Below are 18130 nucleotides of genomic sequence, written 5' to 3' on the forward strand. Positions count from 1 at the left end.
ATTTTGGAGCGCTTATTGGATTTGAACCAAAGTTAATTAACCAAACTGAACATGGGACAAAATTGCCAAATATTACCAATGATATTGACGTTTTGAACATTAATTGTGATATAATAACTGATAGCCTCAGTGATGGACGATTCACAAATACACTGATAATGATACCCACTGACAATTTAACAAGGAGTTATCCCTTTACTTTTGAGCCAAAAAGAGCATTATACAGCCCAGTTTCCAAGTCAATTATTTCAGAAATGGGGATAACAGTGACTGACGCTTTGGGTCGGCCAATTGACTTGAATGGCATTGACTGGTTCATGAGCTTGATTCTCAGGTCTAGTTTAATATAATATATCAATATATGGTACGACAAAGTGAATTTAAACCACGTTTTGACCCAGAATTGGGTCGTTATGCGATGAAACATATTCATGGTGAAGGAATTATGGATGTTTTCAGATCAGTTGGATCAAAACTTTTCGGAAAAACAGCAAAAGAATTAGCTAAGAAAGGAGCCAAAACTGCAGCTGAAAAAGCAGTCACCAAAACTGGTGAGTTTGCTGGTAATAAAGCAGGTGATAAAATAATTCAATTATTGAGCAAAAAACAACCTTCCAAAACAAAATCAGTGACAATGAGCCAACCAAAAATGGAGCAGCCACTGACTGATTTTCAAATAGCTGAGAGAGTCAATCAGATGATATCCGGTGGAAAACTCAAAAGAAGGAGAAAATGAAAATAATATAACATATCTGTATAAATGAAATCATTCAGAAATCCAAAATACATTGAGAGATATGAAGATGTCTTCTTCCAATTGGAGACACCATTGAATACTGGTAACCCAGGAAATGATAGGTCACAAAAGAAAGATGGTTATCGTTTCGTAGTCGATAACACAGGAGAAGTAACACCATTTGATTGGTATAATGCAAGAATATCAGTTGGTTTTAAAGTCCAAACAATGCAGAATGGAAATATAGCAGCTGAAGACCATAATGGTATTGTTAATGGTTCACACAGTCTTATACATGATTTCGATGTAAGATTGAATGGTAAAATGGTATATGATTGTAATGATGCAAATCATTGTGTAAATATTAAGAATCTATTGGAATATAGTCCAGGATATGCTCAATCAACTGCAACCAATGAGTTTTTCTATCTGGATACAAACCGAAGTGCTGAAGAGAGACCTGCACAAGCTTTGTACAACAAAGGATTTGCTGCAAGAAAAGCGCTTTTGGGTCTATCAGTGGTTGTCAATACAGAAATACCATTGAATCGATACTCATTCTTTGAAGCATTGATGGATGAGTTATTACCATCAACAAGATTGGAATTAAATTTGCAGATTGAATCTGATGCCAATCTTATTTGGCAAGCTGGGGCTGATTGTCGTGTAATGATTACTAGAATGGAGCTTATTGTACCACGAATCACTTTCAATTCAGAAGGACAATCACTGTATATGAGTCAGTTTTTGAAGCCACATAAATGGGTTTATTTGCGAGAAAATATTGAGAGAAGTAATTCATCAACACAAAGAAGTGGTAATTTTCAGATAACAAGTGGTATTTCAAAGCCAAGACATGTATTTGTTTTCATTATCAATGATGCAAATCTTGCTGCACAAACAGTAAATCCATTTTTGTACAATACATTTAGTGTATCAACAGATCCCAGAACATTGCTAAATTGTCATTTATCTGTGGCTAATGGCAATGAATATCCTGATGTACATTACACTCCAGAGGCTGATTTGACTCGAGTTTACAGAGATGTCCTCAAATATGTGCATGCAAATAATGAATACAGTCAGGGGACTTTGTTAAATATCAATAACTTCAAAACACTATTCCCATTCTTGTATTTCGATTTAACAAAACAAAAAATGGATATCAAAGATGGTACCACAAAGCTGACATTTCATTATGAATTATCTGGTACAACTGCAACTGCATATTCAGTTTATGCATTGACATTATATGAACAAGACGCTGAACTCATCCAAAAAGATGGTAAAATATTGTTTCGATAAATGGAATAAATTTTTAATGTAACGTTAGTTATATAAAAGATATGACAACTTATCATTTACACGGAGTAACACTATCAATTGGGCAAAAAGATAAACTAGCAAAAGCATTAAAAAACAATTCAGCAATAACAATAAGATTATCAAATTCTGAATTAACTGGTCCGGATCAGCTGATGTTAACCAAAACACAAATAAATAGGTTGAAAAAGGCAATGCAAAACAAAACTGGAGCAGATATTAAAATAAGCAAAAGACAGATACGAAAAGCTGTACAACAAGGAGGCAGTCTTTGGTCATCATTATTCAAAATTGGCACAAAATTACTACCAATGGCAGCAAAAGCAGTTGGACCATTAGCTACTGGAGCACTTTCTGGGCTTGCAAATGTGGGAGTCAATAAAATATTTGGTAGAGGACAAGTTGGTGGTTTCCTAATTCCTCAAAATAAAATTGATCAATTAATAAAATACAAAGATTGGCTCACTGAAGCACAAAAGAAGCAAATTGTCAATGCAATACATACTGGTGGACAGATTGTAATTAAACCAACTAAGACACAATCAGGAGGTTTTTTGGGGACATTATTGGCTTCTATTGGCATTCCAATGGTTTTGAATGCATTAATGGGTAAAGGCTTGCAAGTGGATAGAAGTAGATCCAGAAGATCGGTTCCAGTTTTTGTTCCAAACACAACAAAAAAAGATGGTGGTTTGGTCCTACCAGTTAATTATAGGCCGCCTCCATTTTTCGGTACATGGGATCAATATGGTAAAGGTAAAAAAAAAACCAAAAAAGGAAAAGGTCTGTTGTTAGGCAAAAACAGTCCATTCAAGGGGATTCCATTAATCGGAGACATTCTGTGAAATTCATAAATAAACCACTCAGTAACTTTGAACTCATTGATTGGGTCAAAAAACTCAAAATAAAACACTTCAGAGGCATTTACAGCAGAGATAATCTACCACAAAAGATGAAAAAAGATGAAGTTGGTATCATTAACCTGGATTCACAGATTGGACCAGGTACACATTGGGTTGCTTATCGAAACGGAGACAAATATGTAGAATATTTTGACAGTTTTGGGTTAATTATGCCAAAAGAAATTATGCAATTCATGTCAACAAGTGGCAAACGATTAATGTATTCAGGTGATGAAATCCAAGAAAGAGATTCAGTATTGTGTGGCTATTGGTGTTTGTATTATTTATTTGAGAGACAAAAGGGTACAAGTATATTGAAAACAATCCACAATGCACATTTTGACATGAACAATCAAAGTGTCAATCATAATTTTATAATCCAATATTTTGAAAAATTATCTAATTAATTTGTATAATGGTTGATATAAGATATTGTGAAGAATGTGATGAATACACAGAATTTTCAGGAAAATTATGTTTATGGTGTACATTGGTAACAGATTCTGAAGATGATGAAAGTGACTCAGATTATGAGTCTGACTCTGATGATAATTAATCTAATATAGTGATATAAAATGGTCAAATCATATTGTGTTAAACAAAAGAAAGAAACTGAATGTGTTCAGCCTGCAGGTTACAAGCAAGCCAAAAATGGTCGGCTCATGTTCTTCTGTACATGTGCTGAATGTGGTATACCTAAAACCAAATTTGTTAAAAAACAGGGAAACTAAATAGCCCCTCCGAAGGGGGGGGGGGGGGGGGGCATAATGGATACTTTAGCATCAACTGGTGCTGATATGTTAATTCAACATGCATTACCATGGTTGGGAAAGAAAGCAGTTGAAATGGGCCGATATTATGGGTCTGAAGCACTTAGAAACCCTAAATTGCAGAAAAAAGCTATTGATTATGCTATCTCTAAAGCAACTCCTTTTCTTCAAAAGACTGGATCAGAGATGTTTGATAAATTATCATCCAAAGTAAGACCAAAAAGAAGGTACAAAACTGACCGAAAAGAACTTGATGGTGGTAATTTAGATACAATTTTAGAACAATTTGGCACACCAGGCAAGGTTACATCGAAGTCGATGGATGTTGTTGGAACATTAATTCCATCAACAAAGGAAGTCTTTGATAGATACAAATCTGGAGACATTGCCAAAAGTGCATTTAGCACAGATACTGGCATATTGTCGAGTCAATTTTGGTCTGGCAAGGCTGGAAAAAAGACATTAGAAAAATACAAAGATTATCCTTGTGAAAGCATGGTCAAGATTGGAAGCAAATATCACAACACACCGAAATGCTCAAGTTATGATTCAATTGGTTGGCATCCACCAAATTGGGATGAGTATGAAAAGGGAATCAAAGGACGACCCAAAAGCGGTGGTTCAATTGATATACACAAAATGATTGGTAAGCTCCCAAAACCCAAAGCTGGGTGGGTATTACCTGGTCATAAATACACTGGTCCATACAATGATTTGGAAAATCAAGTCAAATATAACCCCAAAACAGGGCAAATATTGGAAATATATGATAAACCAACAGGCAAAACAGATGCAATAGCCATACAACATGATGTTGATTATTCAGTCTGCAAAGATGACAAAAAATGTAAATTAAAAGCTGATAAAAAGATGGTTAAATCATTGGATGCTGTTCCATATTCCGAACGACAATGGGGACATTGGTTGGCAAGAAATGCAATCAATACAAAATCAAAATTGGGACTTGGGGTTCCAAAAAACGTCAAAAGCCGTCGGGTAAAGAGGAAAACTGGCAAGAAAAATTAGCTAATGAGCTGCATAAACCCATAAGACGTAACTTTACTCGGCGGCGTGTTATTGTAAATAATATTGATGAAATATGGGCTGCTGATTTTATTGAAATGCAACAATTCAGTAAATGGAATAAAGGTAATAGGTATCTTCTCATGACTATAGATGTTTTTAGTAAATACGGTTGGATTGTCCCATTAACAGATAAAAAAGGTGAGACCATAACAACAGCATTTCAAAGCATATTCAAAGAGGGTCGAAAACCAAAGTATCTGTGGACTGATAAAGGCTCAGAGTTCTACAACAAACATTTCAAAGACTTACTTAAAAAAACATAACATTACACTGTATTCGACTGAAAATGAACAGAAGTCATCAGTGGTGGAAAGGTGGAACCGAACGATTAAAAATAAAATGTGGAAACGATTCACTGCCCAAGGCAATACAATGTATCTGGATATTTTGCCTAAAATATTGAATCAGTATAATAACACTAAACACTAATAAAAATGACACCAACAGAAGCATCTAAGAAAAAGAATGAAGGAACTGTTTACTTCAATCTTTATGGCAATTTGAAGCAATTGTCATCCCAAGCAAAATTCCAAGTTGGTGAAAAGGTTAGAATATCAAAGTATAAAAGAAAGCTGTTTGATCGAGGTTATACAGAAAACTGGACAGAAGAGGTCTTCATTATCGATAAAATTCAATACACGAATCCAATCACTTATAAACTGAAAGATCTCAATAATGAAGAGATTAAAGGGAGCTTTTATGAACCAGAATTATTGAAAGCCAAACAGGAGATATTCAGAATCGATAAAGTTATCAGGAGAGATTACAAGAAGAAACAAGCTTTGGTAAAGTGGAAAGGATACAATGATGCCTTTAATTCTTGGATCCCAATCAAGGATTTAGTCGATGTGCAAAAATAAATAAGCTCATTCTATCGAATACAGTCACGGCCTCACGAATATTCGATAGCGAGTCGATCCAATAAAAAAATCTATTGTTGTGTGCAAGATAAATGATATTCTTACCTCAAAAAGCGTCTACAAACATCAGAACGATGAAAGTGGAGAAATAAATGACCAGTATATCCCAAAACATGAACGATAAACATGAAAACACAAGCTCTTCGCAAAATGGCGACAAAATGGCCGACACGTGTATTAACAAACTAGTGTCCAGTCCGCTTTGGGTTGTGTCATCGTGAACTTGATGATGTCATACATAAGGGACTTTCCCTATGAAATGAGTCATCAAATTTCTATTGTTTACAAGTCATATGACAGTCGTATGATTTTTTCAGCCAATCACAATCGTCACAATTTTGCTTCACAATTGTGAAATTTTTCAGTGAAACACATAGTCATTTGTGAAATTTTTCAGTGAAGTTGTATGACAGTTGCGTGAATAAATTACAAACATTTGAAGTAAAGTTTACTCGAAAAGTTTATTTCAGATTTTATAAAGTGGCTAAAAACAGAACCGAGGATAATTTAGGTTTTTGAAAACCGAGGAAAAAAATTTAGGTTTTCAAAAACCGAGGATTTAGGTTTTTGAGTTCATTGTTGAATCAGGTATGAATTTTGCGAATATTTTGAAAGTGTGCTCATACACCCAAATATCTAACTACTATGTAGTTATAATAATATATTTCTACAAAAATGTAGGTCGCTCCCTCGGGTCACAAATGTTTGGAAGTCTTCAACAGATTCTCGGAAAGTTGCCGTTGATCCGCAATTAAATACAGGCGGTTTTCTGACAGATATCATGGATAAGTCTGGAAGTACACCACCTTGAAAAACTGATTTACAAGATGTCTCTATTTATTGTCTTTCTAAATTGATTCTTAACAGCTACTTTGACTCCACCGACCAACCCACCAACCACAAACAGACCAGTGTCCCCGACACCGAGTCAAGCAACAGGTAATATATGACTCGTATTTTTGAAATATATATTACTAGATTTCGGTTTTCAAAATATAACGTTATATTTGTCGACAACTTTCACATAGAAACTGCACGACCATGAATGATTTAAAATGTTAAGAAATTTTAAAGGAGCAAGCCATTACAGTTCAGTTTTAAAAAAGTACCATTTCGATGAAAAACAATTTTTCCACTAATGTAGTTTCTATTAATATGCTATAAGAGATTTTCTTATCATTCTGAGCCATTTGGATTAGCTTCTCTATCCCATTTTGTACGCATGCGCCGTGGCATTTGCTAATTGGTTAATCGGCTTGGATTTTTCGGCGGTGACCCCTGTAGATTTAAAAAATTCGACTTGATCCTTTGTCAGCAACATCAAAGGCGAAAAAACGACAGCTACGGATTGAAAGTTCTACCGTTTCGTGACATCAAAAACCATCGGCGCAGCTTGGAAAATTAGAGACTTTCCCAATCGTGTCAGTAAAATAATATAACGAATACATCTTGTATGTTAGCCAACGTTTTCAACGATTCCCGTTGAACAGCTTTAAGATTTTGAATCTTACACTTCTCAATAACCCAACATAACCCTCTTAAAGCTAATTTATGTAATTTAAGTTGCCTGGTTGATTCAGGCAAACACGTTTCTCATAGGTTGAAATTAACAATGCCAAGGTGACACGTCCAACTGTCTCTTCGGGGATGAGCGTGCGCTCATTTCGCGAACAGCAGCTAGTAATCGATCCTAAGCTCACAAATGTTTGGAGAACTTTAACAGATTCTCAGAAAGTGGGCGTTCTTCTTTTATAATAAATTGAAGTACTTGAAAATATAATAAAAATGTGCCGGTTATTGAGAGGCCCTCTATGACATTTAGATACATGTAGAGAAAATACCTAGCCAATGTTTGACTGATCGCCCCTGATTGTTCCTGATACTGAGGATTATAGAACATCTGTTTGCACTTGTCAAAAACTGCCTGATTTAAATTTCCTGTTGATCCGCAATTAAATACCAGGCGGTTTTATGACAAGCATCGTGGATACGTTTGCAAGTGCACCACCTTAACAAACTGGTTTACAAGATTTCTCTATTTATTTCGTTTTTAATTTGATTCTTAATAGCCAATGTGACTCCGTGGACAACCACACCAACCACAAACATAGCAGCGTCCCTGACACCGAGTCCAGCAACAGGTAATATATGACTTGTATGTTTGAAGTATATATTACTGGAATAAGGTTTACAATCTAACGTTACACTTGTCGACAACCTTAGCATACAAATTGCGCGACGGTGAGGAATTGAAGATTTAAGGGAGCTTACTTTCACCGGTTAGTTTAAACACGGACCAATTCAGTGAAAAGTAGGTTTACCTAGGTCTCCATTAATGCATTTTATGACACACTTCTTAACAAGAGACATTATAATGCTTGCTTAGACAAACCCACCGACAACACAAAGACCACAATTCACTATCTTCTTAGTACTGCGTTGGCTACTAGGTGACTGTATTTCTTTTTCTTCTCTTAGTATACGTTGTTAATATATCTGCTTAAATTTAATGTAATTTCCAACGCCTTCACGTCTGTGGAACAAAGTATTTTTTATAATCGGAGCAACGTAGTGAGTCGATACTGGATTAAACTTGGTGGAGAAGGAATGTTCCAAAAGCTGGTTTCTCACTGTACTCGGTTGCGGTGATGAGAATTTTATTGTACTTTTTCACTCTCCAAAGATTAATTCTGCTAGCCAAGTACATGCATTTGTTTCGTGAAACTTTGGTAAAATCTTTGAAAACATCATGTCAATAGAGGATACCAGTTTAAGGAGTCTTTCTTAAATACTTTACCCCTATCTAGACCGAGGAGTAGTTGGTAGTCCTGATTGTTGCCACGGCGACTTTCAACCTGAATAACTTTAAAATATTTGAGCCAACTATCTTAAACTTTAGGATTGTTTCGGAAATTTATCTAGAAAAAAAATTAATGTGGTCGTTAGTGTTCGTAGGCTTGCGTAGATGTTACCGTGGCAACCATTCTTACAGGCATTTTTTTTTTGAGAAAATAGAAAAACCTTTTTTAAAATGAAGAAACAGCACTTTCCTTCCCGTATTTTTAAATATGTTAAGCTCATAACGTTGTTTATGTATTGGTGTTGATTACTTTTCGTTCAATTTCGCGGCTTTCCTGAAGGTTTTTTGAAATCTAGAAATCCAAGATGGCCGCCATTTGGCAATTATGACCTTTTTTACCACATTAAATGACGTCATCACTTCGCGCTATGGACCTCAAAGGAGACGTCTTTAAACGTACTATCTAAGTCTCACTGTCATATAATCCTACTGTTATAGAGGGGGGACAATCACCCTCCCCCCACCCCTAGACCTTCCCACAGAAGACAAATAAAAGAAGCCCGGTTTACACAAGGTTAATTTAAGATTTTCCGAATATACATTAAACGAGGCTTCCGATTGACTTGTGTAACTAAAAACACATGTAATGTGTGATTTGTCTTTACTCCAAAGTTCCCGATTGTCATAAACTATGTATTTCAGCCCCAACTGATACTTACAACATGCCAAGCTCACCTAATTAAAGTGCACCTAACCACCCAGATTCTTTCTTAAAAAATCCTCATATTTTGGCGAATATCTACGAATCATGTAGTGTCGCATATTGTGCTTCCCAGAGATGTGAAGACTTGCACGTCAAAGAGAGAAAGGCTAGAGAGCGCGCCGAGAGATAAGCAGCTAAGGGTCTTTAGTTTAGAGCTAGCCATTGGGGCTAGGAAGGAGAAGGTCGAAGGAGAATTTGCCAAAAAATTAAGAGAGCTTGAGAGTCGGTCCCGAAAAGATAAACAGGCGTAATAGATCGCCAAGGCCTAGAAGCGGAATTAGACGACAAGAAGACTCGGAAAACACCATCAGGTACCGACCACAGCCAGAGGGTCCACTAAGCAAAGCATCAGCGCCCAGTTTTTTTCAAGCTCGTATAGACAAAGCAACTGCGACTCCCGATCACAAGCTACTGTAGCTCAGACAGTGCTTATCGTGCGAAGGGTTAAGAGTTATTGAGAATTTGGATCATTCAACGTTTGCTTATGAAGCTGCTGAGAGTAGATTAGAAAGTGTGGAGGAAGAAGACGACAGATCGCATTCTACTTGGAAGCTAAGCTGACATTAGGAGTTGGGAAACGGATCGCTCAGTGATAAGCTACAGAGGAAGATGATAGAGTAAATGCTGGTACAGTACCATCGATGGATTTTTGAACACAAGAAACATCAGCTCGTTGAAAGATTAGGACAATGGGTAAACAAGAAGCAGAATTCCGGATAGTACCATCTGAGACGCTTCGAGGGATATGGGGCAATTCCAGTACCCCGAAAAGAAATCTGGTTTAGTAAGAGCCGCCGCACATGCAGGGCTGTGGAAATAACCATCCAATTTAGTGCGACGAGTTTTAAAGTTATAACAGTTGAAAAGAGGTGGCTGAAAGCGGCGCAACGACGTTTTTTGCTATAGATGCCTAGCAGAGACCCACCACGGAATATAGTTCCCACAGTCCCGATTTTGTCATTTGAACGGACGCACAACAGGCGTGCTACATTGTAAAACAACATGGAGGCCGGAGATTGCAAGAAACGGCAATAGGAGTGACAGCTGCAATCGTCAGCCCTAGAACGTCCATCAAGATGAGACAAAAGAAGCTCCAGTTAGAGATACCAGGAAGGGGAGTCCACACAGGTCTTACCAGAGAGATCGCACATAACAGCAATGCACATGAAAAAAAAAAAAAAAAAACTAGAGGTGAATATGTTGTACTGAGGAAAGTAACACTGGTAATCAAAAATGGCACAAGCCGCATGCCTTAGCAACCGATTTTGCCATCCAAATTTTTCCTCGATCACTGCAGGAGGCCTCTTGTTTACGGGAGTGCTGTTGAAAGTTTAAAACCACATTTTCGGTGCAATACGAGCCCCAGTGCGTTGTAAAAAGTTTACAGCAATCAACATTCACTCACTGCGTGCAGTCGAATATTTCCGGTTCAGTCAAAAACCTCCGGAAAATTCAAAAACCCGGAGAAAAATAAATTTATCGCCGATGTGCAGCGAGTATCAAACACGGCAAAGCAAAGGCGACACACCCGATTGCTCGTCCTTATCAGGCGACTCACCCGAGATAAGGACGGCCGAGTTCAAAATCTCTCTGTGAAGAAATTTCTAATATTATTATCGGAGGTAGCTCACGAAGCAAAGGCGACGCACCTGATTGCTTATTGTTCTCAGGCGACACACCCGAGAGAACAACTGTGACCTAATTATGTCTTTTACCTTTACACAATAAAACCGTAAATATTTAGCCCCTTTATTTTTGGTCACTTTTGTCGCACTCAGCGTGGTGAACATTGATTGCCAGTATCTATCATCTATTTTGGGCTTACCGTCTGAAATACTAACAGTAACACAGGACGGCAACAATATCATAAAAGGCATTTTAAAAATATATTTTGTATTGACTCTGATTCTAAGAGTTCCTACACACGTGGAAAATGGAGGCTGGTGATCGACGCCGTTACACTTTTTCCCAAATCACGAAATCGCGAGTGCTGATCAAATATATAACGTAAACATAAAAATGGCACTTACCTTTGCGGACCACTGGAGGATGACGATTGACTTTATTTTTCATTCAATTCTTGGAAAATGATGTAGAAAATTAGCTTGCCGAAAAATAAACTCTAAATTTGCATCGTAGAGACCATGGGCGAACAAATCATTCATGTTATGGTTCGTCGACTTAGGACCATTCAGCGCGCCAATTAGTTTGGCGGGAAAACGAAAACCCTCAGCAAAAATTGTCATTTTTCCGTTTCCGACAGTCGATGTGTAGTCAGGCTTTTGGACAGATCACAGGAGTTTTCGCTTCCAGTTAACTGTGCATTTCCACAGAAGCCAAGCTTTCTAGTCACAAAGACTTCATTGCTTTGCGGCAAGCTCGATCCAGACATTACACGCGACTGAAAAAGATTCTTTACTATACTGTTGACAGATTGCTGCTCTCGAACAGGGATTCGATCATAGCAACCGTCACTCAACCTAATTAGTTTTAACACCTCTACGCGGCTCCTCATGAAGTGGTCGTTAAAGCGCTACTAGACGACGGTAGTAGTAAGACATACATTAACAGTGATGTAGCAGCTGAGTTAGGACTTAAAGGGAAGAACCGTAGAGTAACCGTTAACGTTCTGAATGGTCGGACAGACAGCTTCGAGACAAAAATCTTCGAACTAAAACTTCAAAGCGTAGATGGAAAGATAAATGTAAAGATAGCAGCTTCCATCGCAGAACGCGTTACAGGGAACATTGGAGTAATCAACTGGGCTAAACACGCGAAAAAATGGTAGCATCTAAAAAATATTACTTTACCTTGGACTACGCCCAATCGTCGGCATTTTCATCGGTATCAATCAGTGAGGGATCCAGGAAAAAACAGTTCAACAGTTGACGGCCCCCGGATGGACATGTATCGGCGATGCAAATAGTACTGATCAGGGAGGCTATTGAACGCGTTTCGGTCACACTTACTTTATACGCGCGGACGATAAGAGCAGCAAATAGATGGTAAATTCCAAAGTTTCGTGGAGATAGAACTACTGAGTCGTCGCATTGAGACTCCAAATAGGAAATTCGCGCTCCCTATCAATCAAATATGAGAGTGGTCGGTGCGAGGTCGTACCGACCTCGTAGGATTCGAATCTTACGATTCGTAAGATTCGAATCAAATAAACAATAGAGAGACACATTTCGCGAGGTGGCTCGCCAGTCGCGTGTAAAGGACGAATCTCGGTGGCTCGCCGTTGGCGGTCAGGGTGTAATGAGCGAGTAAGGTTTATAATTTAGTGGCGCGACGGCTCAGCGGCATGCCAATCGCTGCCCAGCGTGTAAACAACAGGTTAGAGCGAGACAGCTTCGGAATCACCGCTTTCCCAGCAATTTATACTTCCGTGATAGCAGAACGACCCTCGACTGATCGACAATCTTACAGTTCACAACAGCGCTAGCAACAACGCTCGCACATTTTTGTAACCAAACGACTCCACAATTTCTACACTTGTATCTGGAGTACAGTAAGCGGATAAATGATTTAAGAAATAAAAACGCTTTAGCGTGTAAAGAAAGCATGCCAACACATGGAAAATATCAATAAGCACGACAAAAGCGCGCGTAGAATTAATGGAAACAATCGCGAATCTTGGCATTCCTTGAGTTCTACATTGTCCTTTAATTGGCCTTCACTTCTCCTTGGTATCTCGCTGTCCTTTTTGCGTCCGCCAGTGGGTTGTCAGCATAAGCAACAGCTTCTTCATCGCTAGACTCACTCGAGGTTTGGTGTTATCTCTGCGGTGATAGACGGTATAAATGCCTAATCGGGTTCCATTCCGTATCCAGCGATAAAACTGATTTCTGAGTTGCCTGAATCAGAAAGCACAGAGAGCTTTGACAATTCAAAAATAAAAATAACAGACTGAACATCGCTTGAGCGTCATCCTCGAGTTTACGTAACAACTTGACTTTACTCAGATCCCCTTTGCGCTGTCGTGAACAATTCGGAACTCGACTTTAAGGGGGATACAAAGGCGAAGATTTAACCAAAACAACAAAAACACCGAACACCGAAGGATAAAAATTTATTTTATTATTTACTAACGTTAGACTCGTAGTCCTTAGGAGAAAAATTAATGAACTGTACTGAAACAAGCATTTCTCTGTAAAACGCTCTATTCTCGATTAATAATTATAGTAAAGAACAAAAAACGTATCACAAAGCTTAGCTTTTAATTAAGCAGTGACACCGTATAAAGCTATACACTAATTAATTTATACCGTTATTTTGTGCTGATTTTTGCAGTTTAATATCTAATAAATTGAACTCGAAGTGAATGTTTTTTGGAATGTACTGAAAAAGGAGAGTAACTATGTTTAATTAAAACGTCCTTTTTATGTTCTCTTACTCAGTTTTTCTTCCCTTAAACCTTTCTATAATGGTTATTTAATTTTTTTTGGAAAAAAAGTAAACGCTAAAAAATCATGACGTTTCGACCTCTCCGTGGTCATTTTCAAGTGAGAGTAAACAGTTAAAATTGGTCAGAAAGTCATGCACGCTAAAATGTGATAAAATGTGTTGATGTTAAGTATTCATAAAGTAAAAAAAGGACATAAAACAACTAAATAATAAAAAAATAATAAGCCTTGTTAAAAACTGATCTAAACAAATAATTTCGCGCGGATGGAATCACACTGTTCGTTCAGCGTTGGTGTTAGTTCTTTGGTCAAAAGCATTTCCAAAATGAGGCAGTAAAGTTTGTTCTGACACTTTCTTAAAATTTTGAAATATCTTCAACCTTGCATTTAAGCTCTCATCTACGTGGAAGCTCTTTAATCAGGAATCAGAACGCCTAAAAGAGACCCTTTACCGACTGCGCTACCCAGACAAACTTGTGCAGTCTACCATCCGCCAATTCATTGATTCAAAAAGTGTCTGAGGATTCACGTACCCAACAGCAAGTACCTGAGAAGCAAAAAGCCGCAATAAGAATCTTGCTGCCTTTCAAAGATCAGAAATCTGCAAACGCAGAGCGCATACAACTTGGAGACCTCAGTCGGAAGATCAATGAGGATATCAGCCCGGTGTACACAAGTCGAAAGATCAAGGACGAAAATGATTAAAGTGAGGAATGGAAAGCCACCCCATTGTGAATCAACAATGCGTTGACTATCATTGTCAGTGTAGCCTGTGCGATGCAGGCTATGTCGGTTACACGTACCGACATCTTCACTAGCGAATTAAAGAACACAAGGGATCAGCAATCGGAAACCACCTGAGGGAGCAGCACAATATAGCCCCAAATGGCACTGCGTGAAGTTTTAAAATTTTAAGAAAATGTCAGAACAAACTTAACTGCCTCATTTTCGTAACGCTTTTCTTTTATCAAAGAACTTAAACCAACATTTAACAAACAGTGTGATTCCATCCGCGCGAAATTATTGTTTAGATCAGTTCTTAGCAAGCCTCGTTATTGTTTTCTTGTTTCATTGATTTATTTTTTTTAATTTTTAAATACTTATCATTGACACGTTCAATCAAATTTTAGCGTTCATGACATTCTTACCGATTCGAACTGTTTGTAATATTTATGCCAAACTTTGTTGTTTTACTCGCACTTAAAATTGACATCGGAGAGGTCGAAAGTTGATTTTTTAGCGTTAACTTTTATCACAAAGTGATCCATGTCTAAGAAATTACTTATTGAAACTAAATGTCTACTTAATCCAACAGGATGTGGTGCCGTTGTCAACAACGTACTGAAAAGTCCCGGATATCCAGGCTACTATCCCAACAACATGAGCTGTGTTTATCGGGTACAAATTCCACACGGCATGGCCATGAGGATTCATTTTTCCCACTTCACCCTGGGGGGTTATTCATCTTGCAGGTACAAAACTATCGAATCAGTGTTTAGAGTATAATAAAAATAATTTAAACTAATGTTAGTAATGTAATGTTTACATTACATGACCTCCATTGCATGAAAACAGTGGTTCGGATTGCATATTGTTTCTTTGTTTTGTTTATATTCGCTATGATTGAAGAAAGTTGTACACACTACTCGAATAAAAGTTATTGAGACATCCCAAAGAACAAAGTTACTTGTTAGTCTCATTATTATAAAAGTAGCTATTTTTATCTCTAGTCTCTTTCACCTGTTTCTTTGTTTATTTGTTTGCTTTTTGTTGTTGTTGTTGTTGTTGTTGTTGTTGCTGTTGTTGTTGTTTAGATCTTCGGCTAAGAATGAAATCAATAGCTAGACTGCCTTGTCATTTATTGTCATGACACACATGTGATAAACTAGTTTTGCAAGTATGTGATCTCATTTTCTACTCTTAGCGCCTGTCTGTACTTCATACTGGCCTTATTATGGGTTGTTTTGGAACCTTTCCTTTTTTTCTAGACAAAATTGCTAGGTAAGCTGCTTATAAGGTCCGTTTGTCTGTGTCGCTGTATTTGCATCATTTATAATTAGACCATGGATTACTTTAGCATTTTTTATCGGTTACCTTGTTAATCAGTCATTATATAGTTTAAATGTAAGTTATTGTAATGTTTGTCCTACTTTAATATATATATGTCCACGTATTTGTTACTTATTGGCCGTGCTCCTTTAAATCGGTAAACATACAGCTGTTTCGACAAAGGTTGTCCAAACAAAGCGTAAAAGCGTGTGGAATTATCTAGTCATAAATGAATTAAGCAAATATGTCTCCCTTATTTGCAGGTATGGTGGCTACTTGAACATTTCCAATGATAACCACTATACCGTAGGTACATACTGTGGGGTGCAGTCTGGATTGAACATCAGTTTTACTGGACGCTATGCTGTGCTAACCTTTCACTCTGACGGGTTTTACACGACCAGAAGATACAAGTTGGATTTCTCCTTTGTTTCTCCCGGTAAGTAAAAATAGTCGGACGAAATACTATCAACATACTCTCCACCGTAAACTTCAATTTGCTTTTCAGGGATTGTTTGTTATGATAAATTATAATTCACCGATTTTAATCTACATGTTACTATTGGACAACCGGAAAATCGTCAAGTGGTACTAAATTAAGCGCGGTTATTTAGCAAATACACTCCGCAGGCGGCTAACATATCAGACGATATCTTCCGAGGCGAAAGACTGTACGAAAAATGCACAGTTGGCCGAGAAACGAAGGTTTAAGGGAAACTGTGAAATTTCTAGGACAATCGTTAACAGGTTATTAACAAAGCGTGTCAGGCTCTCTCGATCTGCCCACTGTGTACTAAGAAAATCTATTGTAAACTTTAATAATTGAATATTTTTCAACGAGTCTCACGCGCTAAGAAGACACAAGAAGGCTTTTTTGATTTTCGCAAGAGCCTGAATCACTTAGGTGCATTAGTATGTGACGAACATCTTGCCGACCAAATTTTGTTCAAATCTGGAAAGTATATCATTCCTATATTATATTCATTTGAATGGAGGGAATACTGGTAGAAATAAACCCTGCGTTTTCGGCCTCCAAAGATTTGCACAGTTTTCGCACACCATTACAGCAGACGTCAACGAGGTCTTGCCACCGACCAATGGCAAAAATACAGGAAATCCCTACAGAGACTCATCTTCCATCTGTGAAGTTGAAGGTTGTTCGAACCAGAAGCCCTGTTTACTCTCTGCTTGGGTTTTCTTTTTCTCATCGCTATATTTGAGTTTTTACTTACTCATGCGATCTAGGTTGTATCCAAGCTTTTCCTTTATAGAGCGTTTCATGGAGAAAAGACTCCTCCTATCTTCGCGAGACTTTTTCACAAGTATGTCACTCGAATCTGAAAAAACAAAAAAGCTTGCTAATAAGCCACAAAAGAAGCCTGAAGATGCGTTCGTTAGGTCACTTTGCTGGCAAATTAACTTTTTTTAACAGTCTCTTTAATATTATCTCGCACGGATTTTAAGATTAATATTTTCTACTTTCAGAAATTGTTAAATTAGCAAATTAATTTTTATGCTAAATATTTATAATTAACAACTTGTATTGCGCCTTTTAACATGTAATGACCAAAGGCGCGTTACATTATGGAAATTAAACTAGGTATGATAAATTAGAGTTATACTAGGGATCAAAAGCTAACTTAAATTAATACGTTTTCAGTAAGGATTTAAAACGATGCAGTGACCTAGATTCTGTATGGCAAGAGGTAAAAAATTCCACAGTGTGGGAGCCGCGGCGACAAAAGACCTATTACGAAATTATAATCTCTACATTTTTCCAGAAGGGAATTCTTGTAAAATTACATCATTTGAGCGTGAGTGACAGCCAGATTGTTTAATTATTGATATTCTGGTATATTGAGATGACCGACCAAGCAAAGTCTCATCACAAAGCTCAGAATGTTATAGAATTACGTAATGTAATTTCCCAAAATAGCTATGAGGACTCTATAAGAACAGAAAAACGAAACAGCTTTGTCGTTATATTGTTCGCAGTCTTATTATTCCCTTTTTAAGTATAAGGGATCGTTCATTTTTTATGAGCATGAGGGGGGGGGGGGGGGCGGGGGGCTGGTGGGATTTGGTCAATTGCCACTACGAAACTGTATGACCCCCCCTAGGATGTAATTTTTTTCCACATGGCCCCCCCCTCCAAGCAGAAACTATTTTTTTCTGATGACCGCCCCGCCCCCCCTTCCTCCCGCCCAACCAGAAACAAATCATACTCCTAACTTTAACAAAGCGCTTATGTACTGTTTATATCAAAGATAAACGTAATTGTTACTGTGATTTCTTAAAAAGTTACCGTTCTCTCCCAGGTAAAGATTTCTGTTATTTAAAAAAAAACGTTTTATAGATAGCAACACGTTTACGGC

The 18130-nt window shown here is 37.6% G+C and overlaps 1 protein-coding gene across 1 annotated transcript in view; it reads left to right on the forward strand.

Annotated features, from left to right (window-relative positions):
- Window positions 1–18130, forward strand: part of LOC146458807 (cubilin-like) — a 127263-nt gene that overhangs the window by 42738 nt on the left and 66395 nt on the right. Inside the window, exons 3-6 of the mRNA XM_085090299.1 lie at window positions 6605–6676; window positions 7807–7878; window positions 15022–15178; window positions 16019–16065. Of these exons, the coding sequence (XP_084946425.1) occupies window positions 6605–6676; window positions 7807–7878; window positions 15022–15178; window positions 16019–16065 (348 nt within the window). The remainder of the gene's footprint in view (window positions 1–6604; window positions 6677–7806; window positions 7879–15021; window positions 15179–16018; window positions 16066–18130) is intronic.

The sequence above is a fragment of the Pavona decussata genome, unplaced genomic scaffold (genome assembly GCF_977016875.1).
Source record: "Pavona decussata unplaced genomic scaffold, jaPavDecu1.1 SCAFFOLD_228, whole genome shotgun sequence".
In the NCBI taxonomy this organism is placed as follows: domain Eukaryota; kingdom Metazoa; phylum Cnidaria; class Anthozoa; order Scleractinia; family Agariciidae; genus Pavona; species Pavona decussata.